General features: G+C 42.5%; 1 protein-coding gene and 1 long non-coding RNA gene across 4 annotated transcripts in view; one reads left to right on the forward strand and one right to left on the reverse strand.

The window, feature by feature from the left end:
* Window positions 1-396: 396 nt before the first annotated feature.
* On the reverse strand, window positions 397-13,250 carry LOC309539296. The gene is made up of 3 exons (XR_014222806.1): window positions 13,184-13,250; window positions 10,974-11,163; window positions 397-10,118 (listed from the first exon to the last, which is right to left on the reverse strand). It is a non-coding gene; the product is annotated as an uncharacterized lncRNA (long non-coding RNA).
* Window positions 13,251-16,862: 3,612 nt separating this feature from the next.
* RTTN (rotatin) overlaps window positions 16,863-24,007 on the forward strand; it is a 92,192-nt gene continuing 85,047 nt past the window's right edge. For all 3 annotated transcript variants that reach the window (XM_082235256.1, XM_082235257.1, XM_082235258.1), the window contains exons 1-7: window positions 16,863-17,023; window positions 19,367-19,554; window positions 20,404-20,599; window positions 20,913-20,999; window positions 22,719-22,809; window positions 23,156-23,270; window positions 23,390-23,540. In XM_082235256.1, coding sequence (XP_082091382.1) covers window positions 16,948-17,023; window positions 19,367-19,554; window positions 20,404-20,599; window positions 20,913-20,999; window positions 22,719-22,809; window positions 23,156-23,270; window positions 23,390-23,540 — 904 coding nt within the window. In that variant the 5' untranslated portion in view covers window positions 16,863-16,947. The remainder of the gene's footprint in view (window positions 17,024-19,366; window positions 19,555-20,403; window positions 20,600-20,912; window positions 21,000-22,718; window positions 22,810-23,155; window positions 23,271-23,389; window positions 23,541-24,007) is intronic.

A 24,007-nucleotide genomic window follows, 5' to 3' on the forward strand; every position in this document is an offset into this window, starting at 1 on the left:
CAGATTTTTGCTGGCTTCCTCAAATCAACAATATAGTCAAAGCCTACTGCTTAAACTCTTTCCTTATCATACAGATATGTATCACATTCCACAAATATCACAGTCATACCATTATTTTTCAGAAGCAACATTAACACTGGTTATTATTGTCTTAATTTCGTGTAATAAAAATTTAAATCTAGTAGATTTGGTCCTCAAAGCAATGTATGCTGATCTTAATTAGCCTCATATTCTCATTTTTTCCATTTATGCTGTGTATGGGTTGGAAATTGCATTTGTTACCCTCTGCCGTTATAACATTTTTATGTTCTCTGACTCGTTTTTAAATAATTAGACTATTTGCTGCTATATTACACTTATGCATAATGACAGAAGAAGCAATTAAAAGTTCCTCAATGGTAGTAAAGGAGTACTGATTTTATTAGGATACTTGTCTAATTTTCCAGACACTTACTTGGAAATACAAAGAATTTTCATGCAATATTTTAACAAAATACTTTCTTGAACATTTTGAACTCCAGTTTTGTACACGGGAGGCATCACTATCACATTATCCATTTATTCAGGGTTGTGTTCCATTTTGTTTAAAAAGCCCAACCCCCCTCAGCAATATTCTCACTACTTTCCAGTCATGTGCTACTTTTTTCCTGAATCACCTGCATCTTAGCTGACCTACAGATAGTATAGGTAAGGGGATCATACAAACCTGCTATGAAGATACTAATAGAAAGTAAGATATAAATCTATGAAATAATAAATACTATAAACATTCCATCGGCCATTGGCAAACAATGGATTGAATTCAACTGAGTCATACTCAAAGTAGATCTACAGAATCAATGGACGTTACTAACTCCAGTACATTGATTTTGTCAGATCTACCATGACAATGACTTAGCTGAATACAATGCACTCACACTAAGCTCTCAGAAAGGAGAAATGTTATTGCCTTGGCTCTTTGTACTATAAAATATTTAGCGAAGACAACAATATTTGACCCTCATTGACTGACGAAAGTGCTAAGTTATCTCATAGACAAGTTTTAGAACACAAATCAATTGCTATATTTGATAAAGTATATTTTTATTAGGTATCCTCAGAAAGCTTCTTATTCAGGATTAAGGCATTATCCATTGGACAAGTAAATATTTAATCCTCTGTGTTAGTGAATTTTTCCTTGTGAGTTATCAACCAACATAGACAGAAAAGTATTCATCAGCTTGGTCTGCTGAAAAGCAGTACAGTGGTACCTCGGTTTACGAACTTAATCCATTCCGGAAGTCGGTTCTTAAACCGAAACCGTTCTTAAACCTAGGTGCGCTTTCCCTAATGAGGCTTCCCACCGCCGGTGCCCTTCCACCATTCAGATTCTGTTCTTAGACCAAGATAAAGTTCTCAAACCAAGACACTATTTCCAGTTTTGCGGAGTTTGTAAACTAAATAGTTCTTAAACCGAACTGTTCTTAAACCGAGGTACCCCTGTACTGCTGCCACTCATCACCAGGGCTGGTGCAAGGCATTTTGCTTTTTAAAGTGAAGGACAAGATGTTATCTTCAGCCTCATTCCATAAACAGAAACCAACCGGACTGGATGCTGAATCCTAACACTAGCAACAAGATTATTTAGATTTCCTTCGCACCATTCCTTCTAAAGGAGCCCAGGGAAGCATTCTGCACTGCACCTGAGGGCAGCAGGCTAGTGCAGGACACAGAGCATATGGCATCTTCCAGCACAAGTGTACAGCCAGGGGTCTCGGAAGGAACAGCCAGGGAACTGCCACCACCTCCACATTGCTGCCTGAGGCAGTTATCTCATCGTGCCGAATGGTAGAACCAGCCCTGCCAATCACCTACTCCTTAATGAATATTGTTACACAGCACTCAAAATCTCTGCCAAGCAGTAGCAAGCTTCCATGAGGTTCCAGGCACTTACTCAGGGTTGTGTTTCCATTGGGAAATCAAGTCACAGCAGAGACTACTGTCTCTAAGAAATATGGTTTACTTTAAACATATTTACACCTAAAGCCTTCTGTGGAGGGGGTGCAAAACATTACACCCCAAGTGTCCCTCTTTGCTCCTCAGACATGGCACTCAGCCTCCTCCAGCCTTTGCTACATGGAGTTTTTCCCACTTCCTCCTGCTTGTTAACAGAACACCTTGTCAACACCCCTCTCACCCTGTGTAAAAGGACAATGTGTGTGTGTGTGTGTGACATCATGCTCTGTGTTGCCCAGACAACCTCAGTTACTTGTAGATGGCTTTTGAAATACAGTGGTACCTCAGGTTAAGAACTTAATTCGTTCCGGAGGTCTGTTCTTAACCTGAAACTGTTCTTAACCTGAGGTAGCACTTTAGCTAATGGGCCCCCCACTGCCGCTGCGCAATTTCTGTTCTCATCCTGAAGCAAAGTTCTTAACCCGAGGTACTATTTCTGAGTTAGTGGAGTCTGCAGACTGAAGCATCTGTAACCCGAGGTACCACTGTAGGTTAATGGCAGGGCTTGCATCTCCCTCTGCCCCTCTGCCTGGTAATAAAACAAACTCAGCCCGTCAGCTCTGATTAAACCCCAGCACCCAAGAATCTAGAGGAGGAATTCTGGCACTCAGGGATCTGGGGGATCCCTGTTCTTCCACTAACCCATAGCACTATGAAGCAAGTACAGCCCATGATTCATAATACAGAAATTATTCAGCTACTTCCTTTAACAAATATATACATATTGAACAGATAAAATTCCTGACTCCTAGCTTTATATAGTTGGATTTGGAAGTGAAGAGGGGCACTTTGTGAGTGAAGAGGCCTCAGCAGCTCATTGCTGTATAAGTCCTTGCTTCACCACTTGCATTACTATTTGTAGGAAGGAAGGAAGGAAGGAAGGAAGGAAGGAAGGAAGGAAGGACTTATCCTGCTGGCTCTTCCACTTTTCTCCTCCTCCCAGACACCTCATATCTGTTTTTATGGATCAGGGGTTTTTTTTAGTTTTGCACAGGGTAGGCTGCTGGATAGGGACTGATATTACAATGTCCTTCAAAGATCTGAAGCCACTAAGATCTGTGTTGCACTGAGATTATATACATGTACAGTGGAAACTCAGATTGCAAACATGATCCGTGTGGGAGGCACGTTCGCAACCCGCAGCGCCGCATCTGCGCACGTGCGTGACGTGATTCGGCACTTCTGCGCATGCACAAAGTGTGATTTAGTGCTTCTGAGCATGCATGAGCACCGAAACCTGGAAGTAACCCGTTCCAGTACTTCCGGGTTCAGCGCAGTCTGTAACCCAAAAACGCGCAACCCGCAGCGTTCGCAACCCGAGGTATGACGGTATATGCAATACGCATGTACCAGTATATTATGTACTGTACTGCCAATTTTTTTCCTTTTTTTTTAAGAACTGGGTTGGAGATGCAGCCTTAATGAAAAGGAAATGCATTATATTGACTTAAGTAGATAAGGATTTTACCAAAAGAAACCAGATTATTTATTTCAAGTCATATTGGAATTCTTTGGTGAAGATGGCAATGTAACTAGTGTCTTTTAAGTCCCAGACACAGACTAAACACAGCTCACATTTTTCAATTTTAGACTGTTTCATCTGGCAGTACAGATCTCTGATTTCCACTACACTCAACTGATCAAGTAATAATTTTCTTCATTGTTACAGCAAATTTTCCACGTGATGCTCTAGATATTGTGAACAAAAGTCTTTCATTCTCTCTTTTGAATGTTTTCTGGGACACTGATAAATATATCTTTACAACACTGGGAATAAAGCATAAAGTAATACCAGTATCAAGCTGAGAAAAGTCGAATGCCCAATGTGTTGCTGTTTAGCTGGCAAAGAAATGCATAAAAGCCAATTTAATAGGAAGGTTCTTTCAAATGATTGAGTATTCAATTGTGCTGCATCCCCTTTCCCAACAGAGCAGTGTCAGCAATTGGTAATATCCACTCCTTCACATGCAGCCTCAAATTTGATACTTAATCCCAGAGCTGGTGGTGCTGTAAGCTTAAGCATAGAATTTGGAATTGTACTGGGTGCCTTAGGGAAAAGGCTGGCCTTTCATAAATGAGATGTGCATATACTAAGCAAAATATATCTGGGTAATGCCTGCAAATCCAGAAATGAATGTTTTGTTACCACACATTTTTATTTCCAAACTGAGTCAAAAAGGTGGCAATACCATCTTTGGGTCAATACTGATAAATGCCGCAATGGAGAGTACACAAAATGGCAAGAATATAATATTTTTCAAAGGAGAAACTGATGCATTTTTTTCTGGAATGAAATAATCTGTATCCCACCATCTCCACCTTCATAACATGAAGCATTGACCCAAAGCAATGTGTTTCAAGTAGGGCTGACCTTGTGACTTTTAACTCCACATTGCTTGGAGAATGGTTGTCTGCTGCCAGACAGAGGCATACCTAGGGCTCCTTGTGCCCTTGGCAAGAAGCTGTATTGGTGCCAACCTTAACAAACTGGATAAGTGGGCCAAGTAACAAAACATATTTCAATAGGGACAGAAACTTGCAACTCCCTGCATTAAATTTTAAGTGATACAATCCAGAGGGCAGTAGTGGCTCTCCAGATTTTCTTGGATTTATCAGATCCAGCCAGTATGGCCAATAGTGAAATCATGGCAGTTGTAGTCCAACACTTGGATGGCCACAGATTTCTCATCCCATCATGGAATCTACTACCTTAGAAGTGACATGTTGAGTCAGCCCTTAAATCTCTGCTTTTCAGTATGGGTGGGCAGTGGCTAAGCAACCAATGTGCAATGTCCATTCCTGGTTCTGCCAGATGCCATTGCTTTATTGCTCCTCTGTCTGCATTATCCAGCTGCTGCCTTTTCTGTTGTATTTAGAGTGTCGATTCATGGAGGTGTGGAGGGCATTCAACATAAACTGTGAATGAGGTTTCTCGGAAAAGCATGCCTACATATGCAAATTGCTAGATGAAGTTAATAAATGCATTGGCATCATACTTTGTTTATACGGTAAAAAATTTTTTTTACAAGCTCTCAAGAGAACTGTTTCATATCAAAGCTTCATTTGCATATGATACTTCACTGCTGTAGCATGAGAGGATGGGCAGAATGTTTGGAACGACGGAGTCTTTAAAGCAGCTTTATAAAGCATCACATGCACTACGTTTAGTTCATACCCATAATTTTAGATTGCATTTAATTCACAGAAGAACCTGGCATGGGGCAATGTAGTGTGAGACTTTCCTACATAGCCTCTTCAAAGATAAAGCCAGCATTGTCCGCTACTAAAGGAAAAACGGCCAGAGGCATTTCTGTGTGAAAAGGAACACCACAGAGAAACTATTGACTCATGGGCACAAGTTTATTAACTTGCAATATGTGCCTGTTCTCCTTGGCATGGCAGGGTATATGTGCCCATGGTAAGGTAAGAGCAGCCATCCATACTGGGAATCCAGAGCTATATTCAGTTTAAGCATAGAGCTTTGCCAGAAGCCAAGATTGTGGTACTTTTGAGACTATTCAGCTTTGCAATATTCTCCTATAGTTCACTATTTTCTTATTAATTTGGGAATTAACGTTTAGCTTATAATTGTAATTGTCCTCTCCCCTCCACCCAGTACCCCAATCTTGCAAAATTCTGAGTGATTTCCAAGGAAGTGTGCTTAGAGTATCACACTTTCAACTATGACAGTATGCTTACCCATTTGTGTTACTGGGTTTTATCAGGAATTATGAGGAAAAAATATATCTCAAATTAATAATTCCATGGGCATGGTCCCTCAAGCCCCAGGGTTATGAAATTCAGCATGAGAATCACTGTCGGCCAATCTATCTTTTTCTTTCTTATTATACTTCCATTTGGAGATTATTATTTTTCTTGAATTAGGGAGGCCTCCTGAACTCAGGATGGCCTTCATATGTCTCTCCTGGCCAAAATTTTTCATACAGTTTGCATACAATTCTTATTTTTAAGATTCCAATTCCATGTTTATTTTCCAAAGACTAATTTTCTTGTTAAACTCACTAAAATTTAATCCATATGTTTATAATGTGACCATTACCTAGTCTCAAAAAAGAACCCTGCAGCTGAAGGATCACATTAGAATTGGATCAAAGAGATTTTTTAGCGAGCATGAAATATGCAAAGAAAGAAGTGTCATCCCAGTAAAGCTCATTATGCAGAGAGAAATTGGCAACGTGAGACTTAACTGTTCAGAGGAAGCTGTTTAGACAATAACTCACTGAACATCCATTTGCCAGCTTGTATTGAAATGGCTAGGCATCTTCAGTTGGGCATTAGCATGTTTTGCTATTCAAGATAGGTAGCATTGAAGTCATGAAGAATAGGGTTGAAGAGAACCATCGTCTACTGCCTGTGATGTGTGCATGATTTATTTATGTGCAAGCCAGCACACAAAAATGATTTTCAAAGCTGAAAAGAAATATTACTTTAGCTTGAAATAGAAAAAAAAGAGCAAGGCTTTTGAAAACCATCTATAAGGGTGGAATGGATCATAAATACACAGAGAAGTGTTAGTTCAGCTATAGTACTGCAAGATCAGTTTACCATTACTTTAGGACATTTTCATTGGCATTTTCTCTATATACTCAGTTTTCAGTTAAGCATTGCATTTAATTATTCAATCTAGTGGCTTTAATGTATATCTAAGTGTTCAGAGATATATTGTGAAGGCTGTATAATCAGGTGGTTCATTATACATTCTTGGTTGTTTATTAATTCATTTATTTAAAATAGTTCTTAACCACTCTTGATCAGGAGATTCATGGCCATGTACAAAAGTGTTTATCAAATTAATTCACACATCATATAAATAAAATTTGAAACCAAGAAAAACCCTTAATGAAATGAAACTAAAACAGAAGAGAGCTTAATTCAAGAAATCATATAAATTCTAAAGGGACTGAGGAAATAGGAACATCTTCACTAGGTGCCCAAAAGCTGGTAAGACCACGCCCCTTCCCCGGGGGGTAGCATTTGCGGGCATGCATCCAGGACCTCCCAGTGACCCGGCAGTGGGCGAAGGGATGCCGCCTACGTCATTAGGACTTCCAGCTGCATCATGCCCGGGGCTGACCAGGTTAGCGAGGGGCGTAGCCAACACTGTTTAAATTGTGGTGTGGCTGGGAGGCGACCTCCATTTGCTGCCTTGTCAGATATCCCAGCCTACCCACCCTCTTTTTATGAATTGCTTGACTTTGGCCTTGCTATGGACTAATGTCAGTCTCCTGGTTGTTGGGGCCAGGTAGGAATTTTTCCACTTGGCAAACAGGCACCAGCCATTTGGTTTTCGCTTAGTTGTAGCAATCGTCACAACTTTGTAAGGTTAGGCACTGGGTAAACCTTGTTTATGGGAGGGGAGGTTGTTGCCTCTGCCTGCCCCTCCTCATTAAGGGTATCCCGTTAAAGGGATCTGGGGGTGTGGATCCTGTCCGAAGCATGGGTGAGGGCTAGGGCCATGCCCAACCCCATCGGTGACCCTGGGGGTGCTCTTAATTGATGTATATCATAGGGCTTCCCCTATCGGTGGTTGACCCTTCAGAGACTTCCTGCAGGCGGGCAGGAGTCAGGATATAGTCTGGCGCCAGCCTTTCTCAACCTGTGGGTCCCCAGATGTTGTTGTACTACAACTCCCATCACCCCTAGCTAGCAAGGCCAGAGCTCAGAGATGATGGGAGTTGTAGTCCAACAACATCTGGGGACCCACAGGTTGAGAACCACCAAGCCAAACCGCTCACATCTGTAACCAATAAAGTTGTAGCCTAATTTATCCCAATTAACCCAATATATTTGTGTCTGTGTGTTTATTTTTGAGACTGCAGGGCGCAGGGCCTCACCACGCAACGTCAGCACCAGACATACCACTTTAGGGAGGGCATTCCAGAGTTGGGGCCCTGTCTTGTGAAAACATAGCGTGCCTTGAGCAAAGAAGTACTTGGACCAGGAGCTCTTCAGAAGTTCTTAAGACAACAAGCATGCTGGCATGGGAAAGGGTGCTCCTTTAGGTATTTGTGTCGCAAGCCATTTAAAGCTTTAAAAACAACCACAAGCACCTTAAACTGGACCCAGACATGCATAGGCAGACAACAGTGAGCTACTGTACAAGCACATGAGGGAAGCTGTTCTCTCACATACAAGTTGATCATCTGGCAGTGGAAGGTATTGTTAGAGATTTGAGGTAAACCCTAGAAATTAATAAATGCTAGGATATCTTTGTGATATGAAGGGAGAATATAAGCTGCAATAGGATTGCTGGGCTGCCTTACACAAACAGTTCTGGCTGGCTGAGGGAAGGGCAGAGCTTGCTAGCATTACAGTAGAGAGCCATTGAGGGTCTTCAACAACTCCTTGTCCCAGGTGTGACCAGAGACCGGAGATTCGGAAGGTTGCCTGGAGAACTTTTCTGGGGGAGGGCAAGGGGCTTCTGGGAAGAAGAAACAGGAAGAAAAGAGTAGATCCATTTTGGTGAGGGTGAAGGAAAGACTTCTTGCACTGTTGTGGACCGTGCTGTAAGATCTGGATCCTTTCGTGCAGATGGAATGTGTAAATAGGTGAATAAACCCTATTTCTTAAAGCATGACAGCCTCTGCCATGTCTTCTATTCTCAAAAGGGACACAGACCCTGTGTGGGCGCCTGAGATCCCATGTGCTCTTGCCACAGCTTGGCAGAGTGAGGGACAGGCGCCGGGCTTTTGTAAGAGTATTACAGTGGTACCTCAGGTTACATACGCTTCAGGTTACATACGCTTCAGGTTATAGACTCCACTAACCCAGAAATAGTACCTCGGGTTAAGAACTTTGCTTCAGGAAGAGAACAGAAATTGTGCTCCAGCAGTGTGGCGGCAGCAGGAGGCCCCATTAGCTAAAGTGGTGCTTCAAGTTAAGAACAGTTTCAGGTTAAGAATGGACCTCCAGAACAAATTAAGTACTTACCACTGTATACTGTAATGGTATCCTCTTGCATATGTAGTAGGATCATCCCATATAACCTGTTTCTTTGTGCAGATCACACACAAACAGAGCTAAGGCCACAATAAAAACACTTCAAACAGGATAGATTTCAGTTCTCTCTTGGTGACATACAGGTTGTTTATCTTTACCCTTTACCCAAGTTTATGAAACTAGGGAGTTTCATGTCACATCTATCTATCTATCTATCTATCTATCTATCTATCTATCTATCTATCTATCTATCTATCATCTATCTATCTATCATCTATCTATCATCTATCTATCTATCTATCTATCTATCTATCTATCTATCTATCTATCTATCTATCTAGTCTTTCCTATTTTGGCCTGCAGGGGCAAGTTGGGTATTTTGCAGTAGAGAGCAAGCAATTGTGATAATTTTGTTGGTCCAATGTAATTGAGTTTTGGGGGAAATGATTCCTTGAATAAACAAAGAAATAAAGCACAAGCTGTTCTTTTTGTAGCAGCCATTTAGCTGCAGTCTCAGTTTATGTGTAGACCTTTTGTTTCTGGTTCTGGGAATAGCATATGGGCAATTCCTCTTACCCTTAGAGGTCAGATTCCATTATATGTGAGTGCCACATTACAAATTAACAAACAATGCCACTTGTGAGCGTTCACTACTCTTCTTTGTTAGTCATGCAGTGGATTTGCAGTGATGCTATTTCAGTTCTCTGGGATGATTGTTGTTTTGGCATGAACAATGGGAACGAGAGTCCGCAGCAGTTACTATAACATGTAAACAAAACTAAACAATTTACCAAGATTGTTACATAGTAAAACAGTGGGTTGCAGGGCTGGCCCACCCTTGAGGCAAGGTGAGGCGACTACCTCAGATGGCAGGTTTCACTGGGGCAGCAAATTCCAGTGTCAATGTTTCTCCCCTCTTGTTCCTGATGTAGGTCTTCCCTCACTCCTTCTTCCCTGGCAGGGAAGGGGAAGTGCCATTTTGGGATCCACCTTAGGTCCAAAAATGCTTTGGGCTGGCTCTGGTGGGTTTTATCAAATGCTGTGTAAGCAGAATTCCATTCATGCAACAGGACTGTCCCATCTTCTCACACCTCACATGCAAAAAAATCTGCCCCAGAGGATCCCTCCACCCTCTGGAGCAGATGTTGAGGATTCATGGGGCACTGCAAAGGAGAGGAGGGATAAATTTCATTGCACAAATAATGAAAGTGTAAGTGAAGCTGCAATGTTGTATACAACCCACTATTTATTTATCATGCTATGTCATGTTAAGACACTGAAACCAAGCTTTGAAGGTACAAGTCCTCACATTGTTTGAAGGTTCACAAATACAGTAAGACCATGTCCCCAGGACATAACATCCTTGTAAGCTGTGGGTTTACTGTATGCCAATTTATTTATTTATTGCAAGAGTTTGTCCACACTTAACAAAGACCCGCACCCACAGCACTCGACAATGTAGCCAATAAGACTCCATAGGATGTGGAATCCTCATGAATAATTGCAGGAGATAGATGCTTCTGTGTTTCTTCATCTGTGGGGTTTTGTTAATTTGGGCTGCTCCATGTGTAGCACCCAGTTTCCCCATTCTCAAAGGTAATCCAAATGGTCAGCCTAATATACTAAGATGCACATATCCCCAGCCATGAACAGCTTTGAGTCAATCCAGCACATCTAATTAAGTCTAGAAGCTAACTGGTAGCTGCTGCCTCAAACTCTAGACAATTAATTCACAAAGTGATTCTCAGTTGAGTGATAAACCAGAGGAGGGTGGCATCTCAAGAAAATATTAAGAGCAAGCAAGATAAGAAGTCTGTTTAAATCCCATTGAAGTTGATAATATTTAATGCAGCCTGTGTGCAGGACTGCATCCAAAGTGTCTTAAGCCACTTTTTAACTAGGCCTAGGGCTGTATTGCATATGTCAATATTGAACTAAGCCACATACTGCAGACCACAAATGGTTAAAGTGGCAGATACTATTATATTACCATCATAAGCCTCTGCATCTTGACTTACCTTGTCTTTTATAGCAGTTATTTTGGCAGTCAACTATAATTTGCAGATTATAAAACAACAATAAAAACCAGCTTGTCTGTGATAATTAGGGAAAGTAATTGCAGGACTCGTGCTGTCTTATGGCTCCAGCATTCTCTGTTGAATCTGGCTTCCAACCATGGGTCTGGTTGAATCATCATCTGACTGGCAGCTGACAAACAGAGCATTGCTTTAAGAACATGTGATTACAGTGCTCCTAATAAAATAGCCATTACTCACAAAGAAGTACAAAGGGGCTGTGACGGTTTCTGTTCTATCTTCTAGTACAAATGTCCTTTGCAGCTTCTGTTTTCGCTACAGGGCAGTAACTTCATGTCAACAAATACTCAGCCCTTACTATCTAAAATCTGCACTACATTAATATGTTAGTATTTCCACTCTCTTTGCATGGATGTAGTGTACTTTCCCATATTCAACTACTGTAATAGTTTTGAAAGTAAACCCTAGTTGGCAACAGGAACAGGGAACGCCTTTCTATTACAGTAACACTGAACTGATTTCATCATAACATCACTCCTTTGTATTCTTTTATCCAGAAACTGAACTGTGTTTTCTAAAACTTTTATTTAATTGTCTACAATCCAGACAGTGGCCCAGTTCATAACGCTAGGCCAACCCATGTTTTAGCACCAATGAGCAAATGTGTGGGCCCCTGGACAGATTGCAGCTGTTATGTTTCTCCAGGCGCTGCTGCTGTCACACTGTTGTGAGCTAAGCCATGATTTGACTCGGCATTATGTCTAAATCTGGGGGTTGTGGTTTATCTGCGCCAGGCAAACCAAAAGTGGTGGTGAGCCACAGAACAAACTTGGCTACAGCTTGGTGCTTGTCTGGAACAAGGTAAACCACAAGCCTGGAATCGGAGGCAACACTAAGTCAAACCATGGCTTAGCTCACAGCAGCAAGACTGGAGAAGCACCAAAATGGTCAGAGTCTTCTCTCCAGGAACCTGAGTGTTTCTTCATTTGAGGTAAGCGGTGGTTCGGCTTACTGCTACATGCAAACCAGGTCAGCCCAGATATTTTAATTTTTACACTCTTTGCACACCATACATACTTTTGAAATCCACTTTATATTCAAAAGTAGTTTGCCATGCAGTATAAAGGGAGTGCTACTGTTCAATAAACATACCAAAAACCATATTGACCATACAGAAATAAACATTTATTTGGATCCTGGCTATTATTTATAGAAAACAAGGACTCAAGGGAGAGATGATTGCAAATATATCCATAGTGCTTTTTTTCTTTAAAAAAATATTTTTAGGGGTATTCTCATTTTCCTACTCATATTGAAATACTGCCCCTTAATGAGGCCAAACGTAGATTCACAAAATGTTTAGGGGTATGTGTACCCCTGTGCTCCGCCCCAGAAAAAAACACTGCATTCACTGCCCAATTCTAGGCATGTCTACTCTAATAATTCGCACTGAGTACAGTAGGTCCTAACTCCAAGGTAAGTTGGTGTAGTCTTGCAGGCTCACTCTGAAAGGGCATAGCACAAAACAAGCTCATCAAAATGAAGAAAGTCAGAAACAAGGGAAAAGAAGTGAAGAAGCATACCCGTGCAAGGGGGAAGAAATGAGAGGAACAATTACTTTTATTACAATTTGCCCCTTATTCCAATGTTATGAGATAGTTTGGATATTCTTTTCTCTTGCTTTATGTAATGGTGCTTCTTAGTTCCTTCTAAAAGGAAATGTCTGCTCCTGGTATTCTGAACAACTTTCTCAAACAGTCTATTAGGGCATTTTCATACATAAGGCTAAAGAAGCCTACTTCAACAGTGGCTGGAATGCGAGTTGAAACCTATGCTGGTCAGAATCCTCACTGTCATTACAAATGCCTCTCTTCTACTATTTATCCTATATAATAATGAAAGGCGTAAAAACTATTTACACATCTTCTGTGGAAATACCAAGGGTGCTGCTTAGAAGAAAGCTGGCCCAGAATCTGAGCTCACCAAATACAATAAACTTAAAAAATAAATAAATCTTCGAATCATAGAAATGTAAAGTTGGAAGGGATGCCGAGGGTAATTTAGTGCAACCCCCTGCAATGCAGGAATCTCAGCTAAAGCATCCAGGCAAGATGGCCATCCAACCTTAAAAACCTCCCAGGAGAGTCCACCACCTGTCGTGGCAGTCTGTTCCACTATCAAACAGCTCTTACTGTCAGAAAGTTCTTCCTGGTGTTCAGTTGGAATCTCCTTTCTTGTAACTTGAATCCATTTGTTTGGGTCCTAGCCTCCAGAGCAGGAGAAAACAAGCTTGCTCATCCTCTGTGTGACAGCATTTTAGATATGGCTATCATATCTCCTCTGTCTTCTCTTTTGCGTGTTCAGACCCAGAAACCTCCCCCTTAAATAAATTCACACTTGACTCAAATTTTGGTTTTTGGTTTTGGCAGAATTTAGGCCACAACTTTATTGATTACAGAAAGTGACTGGTTGCATAGGCTCTGATTTGACTAGCTCCCTGCCATACAGGTAAGCGCTGTATGGTTCCAGCATAGGTTAGCCAAGGGTGAACACCTGTATAAGCGGAAAGCTAGGAATGGGTTAACTCTGCCACTCAAATGTCCCCCTGGACTCAGGCACGGGCACAACCCCCTCACAGGGGTTGTCCAAACCATCGAGTCCCTGCATTCCTTTAACGGAATATCCTTCACATAGGGATGGCGAGAGCGTTCTCCCATCCCTATCACCTGAACCAGAGCCTATCCGCAACCTTGAAAGTTGTGACGATTTGCTACACAGCAGGCGAAACCCAAATAGCAACAGCCAATCAGCCAAGTGGGAAAAATTCCTGCCATGCCCCTGTCCCAACGACAGATAACACACGATGGCACAGCAAGGTCAAGCGAAAAGCCCTAAAAGTAGGGAGAGGTGGGCGGGTGTTCCGAATGCACGTGCCAAAAGAGGAAGCTCTGGGTCATGTACATGGGCATAAATAGGTCCCTCAAACTGTTTGGACTGTGTCCCATTGGCCAGATTACACCCAGCTTCGAGGGACCTACCAATCAGGTGTTGTGGCTGTCCAAACGTACCCACCCACAACACAGGGTGTCAGTTTTACAGGTCTCACTGCCCTCTTTAAGGGAGGACCCAATTTCCAGGCTAAGAATACCCAGCTCCTTAAACCATTTGTTAGAAGGCTTGGTTTCCACACCATTTATCATCTTAGTAGCTCTCCTCTGCACATATTCCAGCCTGTCAGTATCCTCCTTAAATTTTGGTGTCCAGAACTAGACAAGTGGTCTGACCAAGGCAGAATAGAGCAGGTCTATTAGTTCCCTGCTTTTGTTGATGCAGCCTAGAATAGCACTGGCTTTTTTCATTGTTGCTGCATCACACTGTCGACTCATGTTAAGTTTGTGGTCTATAAAGAGCCCTAGAATAGATTTATGTCAGGCTTACTGATCAGTAGTTACCTGGGTTTTCTCTCTCTCTCTCTCCCCCCCCCTTATGAAGATTGGGACATTTGTCCAGCTTCAGTCTGCTGGGACCTCACCTGTTCTCCAAGTACAGTCATACCTCGGGTTAAAGTAGCTTCGGATTGAGCATTTTTGGGTTGCGCTCTGCAGCGACTCGGAAGTAACAGAACGCGTTACTTCCGGGTTTTGCCGCTCGCGTATGCGTAGACGCTCAAAATGACGTCACGTGCATGTGCAGAAGCGGCGAATCGTGACCTGCGCATGTGCATATAGGCATTGCGTTTGCATCCAGAGGTACCACTGTATTCTCAAAGATTATAGACAGAGGCTCTCATGTTATACCTGCAAGCTCCTTTAGTACCCTTGAGTGCAACTTGTCAGGCCCTGGAAATATAAATTCATTTAAGGTAGCTAGGTGTTTCCTTACCATCACTTTTCCTATCTTGAGCAGCAGTTCCCTCCTTGCATATTTTATTCTGTTATCATCAGGTAGGGCACTGCTTTCCTTTTGGGTGAAGACAGAGGGAAAGTAGGTGTTGAACAATTTCACTTTCTCTCTGTCACCCAAAAGCATTTCTCAATCTTCTCCACCCAAGAGACTTACTACTTGTTCTTCCTCTTTCTTCTAACATAGCCAAATAAACCTTTTTTATTATTATTCAAAACAGCACAGAAGTCTTGGACATTGGGGTAACAATCATATAGAAGATCATTATAACAGTCTTAGCATTTGCTAACTTGTTTCTGGCCACGTGATATCATACCAGACCACAATGTTGTTCCAGTTCAGTAACCTCTTTCCTATGAATCAGGAACAGCTGCTTCCAGCAAGGACCAGATGTTTCAATCTGCAGTGTTTTCTATCTCTGTGTGTGGTGGGGTAGTGTTTCTGTTTGTTACTATGTTTCATATTTTTGTGTTTTTTATATTGTAAACTGCACTGTTATCCTTGGATTGAGGATGATGATAAATAATAACAGTGAAGAATATATTTATTAATTGCTGCTTCCTGTAACTTTTCCATTTCCTGCGAGAAGTGGCTTTTCCACAGGTCAGCGGATTGTGGTTGTATATTTGTCTGTAACTTGAAGCCTTGGGCTGTAAAACAGAACATAATCATAGAGTTGGGAGGGACCCTGATGATCATTTAGTCCACCCCCCTGCAATGCAGGAATATGCAGCTGCAACCTTTGTGTTATCAGCACCGTGCTCTAACCAACTAAGCTATCCAGCTGCACATTTCCATATCTGGTTCAATGACATGACTACATGCAGTCAGTCAGCTTTTTAAGCAAGCCACACACACCAAACGGACCAGAGAGAGTTGAGTTACGCAAGACAGCTGACTATATAGTGCAAGGCAAAATGGTAGCAAGTAGACAGCAGTGTAAAATCCAGAGCCATTTGCGGAGGTCGCATGTGCAATCTAAACACACAGCACAGTCCTAACTGTGCCTACTCAGAAGTGAATTTATAGGAGGTAGCATTAGTATCAATTTGCAATGCGGTGGAAGGTTCGCAGGCTGTGAAGGACTTGCTCACAAATTTATTGACAGCTGCATAGATTATGATAGCTAGGAAGTGGAAGGGGGCAAGCAGAATATAAAACGGAAGAATGGTATAAAAAGGTGTGGAATAAAGCTGTTAATGATAAATTAACATGTGCCATTAAGGTAACACGGGGAATACGCAAGAGAGATGATTTTGAGCAGATATGGAAAGTGTTTGTAGAATTTGCACTGTTAGATCGGAAAGGGGTCAAACCATCACAAGAGGTGTGGAAATGTTGGGAGGTTGGATAGTTACATTGGAATTGTCTCGATCATGGAATGCACAGCACATTTTTATTATTAATAATAAGTGAATTAAAAAGTGAATTCACAACTCCCAAGTAAGCGGAGGTATGAGTGTGGCCTTAGTAAGAGCAGTGAATCGACTCTTTTCTTTTAATATGTCTACACTTCGTGACTTTTGCGCCGAAGTCCCATTGGACTCAGCAGGACTGGCGTCCAAATAAACACACATGGAGTCGCACTGTCAGGGGACGGGAAGGAAGCAGCAGCCTCTAGAAGCTAAGCGCAGCTTCCTCCCCGCCCCCCCCCCCGGAGCTAGGCGCGGGAGAAGAGGCGGGACTCGGACACACAGCCGCCGCTCAAGCGACGGCGGCGGGCGAGCAAACGAGGGAGCGGGCTGAGCGGCTTGTTTCCCAGGCAACGGCAAACCCTCATCAGCCGGAAGCCTCGGCTGAAGGCTCGCGAGAACGCAAACCTGGCCGACGAGAGAAAGCTCCACTTCCGCCACCCCCGCACGCCATTAAGGGAACGGGAGGCGGAGAAAGGACTACAGCTCCCAGGGGCTCCTTTCGGGCAACCGTTCTCGCCGTTTGCTCTCGCGAGATGGCCCGCCGCCGCTCCGTTCCCCAACCCCGCCTCTCGCAAGTTCGCGCTCGCTTGCGGCGCGGTGGTTGAATGTGGGGCCGCTGAAGGAAGGCGGCGGCGGCGATGGCAGCGCGTTCCGCCGCCGCCGCGTCGTCTCCTCCGACGGAGCTGTCCTTGTCGCCGTTCGTCCGGAAGCTCCGTAAGTGGTGGATCCTCCGAAGCCCCCTTCCCTTTCTGGCGAGCGGAGACGAGCGCGCTGGAGCCGCAGCCGCTGCTTCCAGGGGCGCCGGGATAAGCGGCAGAGGGAAACTTTCCTGCAGAGCGCAGCTGCTTTTTTCCGTGCTCAATGCGCGCAGGGCTGCAGTCCGAGTCTGCCTTCCTGCGCGCGCTCCTTAGAGAGTGAATCTATATATATACATACATACACACATGGAATTCACTCCCTAAGGAGCGAATATTAGAATTGTAGAGTTGGAAGGAATCCCGAGGGTCGTCTAGTCCAGCCCCTTGCAATGCAGGAATCTCAGCTAAAGCATCCATCCCTGGCAGGTGGCCATCCAAACTCTGCTTAAGAACCTCCCAAGGAAGAAGAGTCCACAACCTCTTGTGGGGAGGCTGTTCCACTTTCTGGTGACTTGAATCCGTTGCTTCTGGTCCTATCCTCCGGAGCAGGAGAAAACAAGCTTGCCCCAAACTCCTTTTAGATACTTGAAGATAGCTATCACATCTCCTCTTTTCCAAGCGAAACATACCCAGCTCCTTCAAGCGACCCTCCATCCTCTCGCTTGCCCTCCTCTGCATACGTTCCAGCTGTTCAATATCCTCAAATTGTAGTGCCCAGAACTGGACACAGTTCTCCAGTGGGGTCGAAACCCTCTCCAAAGTTGTTGAGCCCCCTTGCAGTGCCTAGCTATGCTACTGCAGTTCTCCATGTGTGTGGTCTGTCCAAGGCAGACTACAGTGACTTGATTTGGATACTATACTTCTGCTGATGTAGCTTATAATAGCATTAGGGGTTTTTTTTTGCTGCTGCATCACACTGCTAACTCATGTGAAGCTTGTGGTCTACCAAGACCTGTAGATCCTTTTCACATGAGCTGCTGGCAAGCCAGGTGTCCCTCGTCTTTATATTTGTGGAGCTGGCTATTCCTGCCTAAGTGTAGAGCCTGACATTTGTCCCTATTGAAAATCCTTTTGTTAGTTTTGGCCCAGTTCTCCAATCTGTTAAGGTCTTCTTGTATCCCAATTCTGTCTTCTGTGGCTACCCTTCCCAGTTTGGTGTCATCTGCAAATTTGATTAGCATATTTTCTGTGCTCTTCATTTAAATGAATGCTCACTAGCTTTCTCTTCTTGCCTCACCCCCATGCGATGACTTGAGTTAAATCAAACTGTGTATAGGAGTTTGCACAGGGTGATGCAGTGAGCAGAAGATCATTACATAACTGTGCTTATTGAGTTGTGTTTGAAAACAAACCTAACAACAGCAACAACAATTTTATTATTTTTATCCCATCACAGCGACTCTGAATAGGGAATACCCAGCACGATCCTGCATCTCGTTAGGCATTTTTACCACTGAAGTAAATAGGGCACTGTAGGAAGTGTGTTTAGTTTGATAATCAAAGTCTTCACCAGGGTCATAGTGTGGGGAGCGCCAGGAGGGCTGGGGCAAACCAGGCACCCCCAGTGTGGCCTGATGCTCCTCTCTGCCCACCAATGGCTGCATTGGCCAGCTGGGCTCCTCTCTGCATGGCTGTGCAGGTGGTTCAGCATGCTTTGCTTTGGTGGGTGTGGGGTCACTTCAGCAGAGAGGGCTGGGCTGATGCCCGCCGCCCGGAGTGCGCCCACCCCAGTGGCCTACAACTGACACTATGCTGCTGGTCTTCAACTATAGTTTTACCATCTAAAAGCTTTCTGAATTAGATCCATGATGCTTATATATTCCAGTTTGATGCAGAGTTAGGCATATGTAAACCTATTGGTTTTATTATTATGTTTTGTTAAAAGATTAGTTTCTGAGTGGCAGCTTTTTAAGGTCAAACCAAGTTGCTGTTGCTCATGAAGAAATATAAAAAATGGTTTATGGGGTGGTGGGGTGGGAAGGGGGAAACAGTATGTGAGTGACAGATGTATGGAAATGAAGAGCAGATATGTATGTCTTGTGGTCTGGAGTAGAGGATCAACTGAAATTTTCTGTGTAGTACCATTACCAAATGTATTTGCCTCTCTTGATTTATTTGTTTAAAGGTTTAAAGTCTTAGAATCATAGAATTGTAGAGTTGGAAGTAATCCCAAGGGTCTTGCCCCATGCACTGCAGGAACCACAACTAAAGAATCCCTGACAAATGACCATCTAACCTCTGCTTTAAAACCTCCCATGAAGGAGAGGAGAGTCCACCACCTTCTTAACACGTATTGGGATTAAAGAATTGGGAAGCTGGTTTCTGAGCTGAACTTACTGGGAATAACCAATGCATCTGATTTAAAGTATCAGCTGAACTTCTGAAACTTATTCCATTTTTATTTTATTTTTTTGAACAGGTCATCAGCTGGCTGAAATTAGAGAACGTGCTCTTAGAAATATTTTGTGTAAATTGGATCACAACTTGGTTACATATGATGACTTGGTTCAAGAAAAACTCCTGTTTCTCAGTCTTCTGGAGTGGTTCAACTTTCCTGTAGTACCAATGAAAGAAGACGTTCTGAATTTAGTGAGCAACCTGGTGAAGGTACAGTTATCTGTTTTGTTATATGTTTTTGAAAACGGCAAACCATCTACAGTCCATATCCATGCTGAAAAGTACTTACATGTTACCCCACTTAATGTAAAGCTACTTCGGCATTAAAAGAACATTGGAAAGTAAAATTATATGCCATGATGTATTTCTTTTGAAAGGTGACTTGAATGAGATGCTCAGTACATGGTTATCTTCTAAATACAGCTCTTTCTGAGATCCTCTGCTATGCATATGAAGCTAAATGATTGTTGCACACCACCCCAATCTCTGGGCGGTGCAAGATTCCAGGGGTTCAAGGCCCTTGCCCAGGGTTTGTGTTTCCTTTGGAATGAGGAATAGTGGAGACTGTGGTGTCTTTATAATATATGATTTATTTACACATATATACAACTGCATACAACACTCCAAGAGGTTCTTGTTTCTCCCATAGATATAGCCTTGGATTCCAACAGAAATCAAGCATGGCTCTGTCTTTCAGCTGCCCAGCCTACACCCTTGCTTCTACCTTCTAGCTCACATACACAACGCAACTCTCAACTTTGGACTTTGTCTTCCTACCTACCAGCGATTTAAGGTCCACCCATTTGCTCTCTAACATGGAACCATTTGCTTTGTTAGCGTAACAACCCATACCTAGGCCATCACCTCACCAGCAAGCTAGCCTGGCCATTCCAGAATTTTGAATCCATCCTGGGTCCAGGAATTAGAAGCATATGAAACTAATTATCTTTTGTATGCTGCCTTGGATGGGCTTTTTCTTGCAAGGCACATTTAAATAAATAAAAGCTTGGAGAATTTGCCATTTCGTTTTTTAACTTCATATCATCTTTCTAATTTTAGCATCCATCTGCTGTGGAACAATTGGTTGGGATTGGGGCAGTGGAGTTTTTCACTCAACTTCGTCCAAATGTGGATCCAAACCTACAGGCTGTGATTGATGGGATTTTGGATGGGCTATTTGTGTTGCCTTCAGAAATCTCTGCTGATTATCAGGAAGTGTCTTATCAAACGCCCTTGCCAGCAGTGACTAATATAGGTAAGTTACACCTTTATACACAGCACTTTTATTTTTATTTTGCAAAGTGTGGGCCTTGTATTGAAAATATCAAGTTATTTAGCCCAGATGCTAAACCTTTGTTAATGGTATCTGTGTTTGTGACTGCTGATCCCTTCAGTGATTTTCAGAGAATTGGAGATTTGAAAGTATAAATCTTCAAAAATGAAAATACTGGAAGGAAACAGATCTACTTTTAAAAAGGAAAAATGGCTGTATATGATCCATAGAGTTAAAAAAAGAAGCTATTTAATACAGTTAATGCTGCTACTTACTATGGTTTTATATTTTTAAGTATTGTCAGAAGAAGCTAATGCTGGATACTTTGATCAAGGGGGAAATAATTTGCAAGAGATGGGAATACCACCAAAACAGCTATCTGGTAGGTAACTTTATAAAAATGAAGTAAACATATGTTGGATAGTTTTCTAGATTTGTTAGTGTGGTTGAGCACCATTGAGAAGGGATGAAGTTTCAACCTTGTTTAAAGATTCTTCCTTTTTATTTTTGTTTTATTGGTTTTTTTAAATAGCTAAACCCACCTGTATTGTGGTTATGGTGGTGGAAGCCTTGGACACCAGTTAGATGAGCTGATATATCATGGAATGTTCATGAACATTCAGAGCAATTGGGGAAACAAACTTTTCAGTTGGGTGAAGGAAGGGGAAAATACATATTTATTTTTTAAGACTTTTAATGTTTTTTTCAGCAGGCTCCCAGAGCACCTTATAGAGCCATTAAAAAAAAAAAAGTTGGGTCCTTTGCTTCCAATCTAAAAGACAAAACACACAAGAAAAGTAGATTGGAAGTCAGGAGAAAATAAGGAAATTCTGGTGCAAGGATTTCTCATGTCCATACTAATAGCATAGCTCCTGCCAGGTGATAATTGATAAAAGGAAGGAACCTGATTCCTTGGCAAATTGACAGTCTGGCTATGATTAAAACCTCACATCAAGGGGAAAGATCGGCCTAGCCTTGCTGTGCAGCAGGATGAAGATAGGGAAAAGATCCTTAATGTAGGGAACCTTAAGGGAGAGGATCCCAGAGCCAATGTGACTGAAAGAAAGGTACAGACCAGGCAATGGCAGGGGAATAGGAAGGGGAGTGTGGGGGGTGCGGTCCGACCCGGGTGTCATCCCTGAGGGGGTGACAAAATGGCACACCGCAGGGGGCGGCACTTACTGCGGGGCCTGGCCTGCAGCGTGCCCCAGCAACGCGTCTCTTCTGGGAGTGACGCAGTGGCTCGGGGCCCTGCACTGCCCGAAACGGGAGAGTGCAGCTTGTGCCTGCCAGGTGGACCCCGTGGGCAGCTTGCCACACTGCCCTCATTGACGGATCTCCGCACCACCCTCGTGCGCGGATCTCTGTGGCACCCCGATGCGCGGATCGCTGCGCTGCCTCCATGGGCAGCTCACCCTGTCCCTGCTACTTTGGGTGCCGGAGCAACTAGCTACCCCCCTGGGCAACGTATTGAGAATCAGGTATATAAGAAAAGATAGGTGGCATGGGGCGGGGCAGGGGGAGGCAGAAAAACTAACACCCGAGAAAGAGTTAATCCAGGAGGAGGGGATCTTCAACTATTGATTTGAACTTATCAACAACTTAGAAGTAAGTTTTAGACCAGTGTTGGAATTTTATGCAATCAAAAGGAAGTGCTTGGATACCAGCCCTTATTGGCAGGTGGAACTAATAGCTACAGTATTCTTTTTTCAAAAATATAACCTTGGATCAAAATGGTTTCATCAAAAATGTACCACTTTGTCTTTTCTGATAGGCTTCTGTTAATAATCTTTTAGATTGCATCCCCCCCCCTCTAGTTTACATTTAGAAAATGGATCCAGGGCAAAGCAAAACAAAGAAAACTCTAGCTTCAAGGATGGCGTTGAGATACATTTCTTACCATTTAAGCCTTTGAAAATTAGTGTTGGGCATTGTAGGTTTCAAACAATGACAAAGGTATATTGGGATGGGGAAACGAGATAAGAGTCATCCACTATAGGAGTGCTTATGAGTTTCTACAATGGAAACACTGAATGATACCTGTTTGCTCTGTGTTTCAGTATATGGCACACAGTAAAAATAGCCTTTCTTCCATCCTCAGTGAAACACGGCGTGAAATCCTTGAAATTTTCTACATTTCCATGGTTATCCCTGACCACAACAGATAGACATGTTCTTTCATCAAGTGAAAGGTATGTGAAATTAATTATAGCTTTGTTGTGTTCTGTGACAGGGAATAAAAGTTGCTACATTTCTTCTTTAAAGTGCAAGTTCTATAAGAACTGCGGCAGTTTTCTTTTGTTCTGGAGCCATGCATGGAATTATTAATGAAATCACTACCTCCTTGCCTCCTCTCCTCCCTACCCACCCACCCAGCGTGTGTGTGTTGTTTTAAAAAATAAATTTCCTTGAGCCTTGGTGATAGGGTGGAATATAATCAAATCAGATATAAAATTATGCCACTGATGGAGTATAAAGAGTTGATTACTATAGCTTTGCAAAGCAAGTTCACAGTAAAAGTTCAAATGTACTTTACAGCTCTCTGAGAAGCAAAAATCACAGTTTAATTTGGAATACCTGTGAGCTTCTACAAGATGTCATCATGCAAGACTTTCCTGCTGAGATATTTCTTCAGAGACCAAGGATTGTTCAGGTTAGAAATGCTTTTAACTAAAATATTTCATTTAGAAGTGTTAGCGGTTTTTGGTTTGCCTTGCTTGCATATATGTTTAGGCCTAAGTTCTAATAATGGATGACTTTCGTTTACCTCAGAGTCTTCTGTCACTAACAACACTGGCTTTCGGAAGAGATGGACAACACCGTTTAGCCTTACAAGCTGTCTTATGTCTGCAGCAATTATGTACCTTCTTAAGAAACAGACTGAACTTCCATAGAGATCCAAGTTTTGTCTCAAGTGAAACTGGTTTGTATCTCTCTCTCTCCCCTCCATCAACCTCTCTCCTTCATTTCATTGATGAATTGCTTCCCATAAAGTTTCCTGAAACAATTGAATAATAAACAAATCAACAATAAAAACACATATAAAAAGAATGCCAACTTCAGCACAGTTCAGTACAGATTGAGACAGGACTAAAAATCTCCACTTGGTCAGAAAAGGATAGGCAACAAAAAGATATAGCTAAATCAGGGTAAATTGACTCTTGATTAGACATTGGCCAAATACTTTGTTTCTCTCTCCCCCTCTATCCATTAAATAATTTATAGTTATAGGAAAAATTGTATATATAATTGCATTCTTGTTTGTTTGTTTCCATTTTTAACCGCATACTTCCTCCAAATGTATCATAGCAGTATTACGGACAAGCACTTCACAACTCATAAAGTAGTTAAGTTACCATTAGATGCCACTTAGGTTTCTTCTACAACAAT

This window comes from Podarcis vaucheri (genome assembly GCF_965113315.1).
Source record: "Podarcis vaucheri genome assembly, chromosome: 8".
Lineage (NCBI taxonomy): Eukaryota > Metazoa > Chordata > Lepidosauria > Squamata > Lacertidae > Podarcis > Podarcis vaucheri.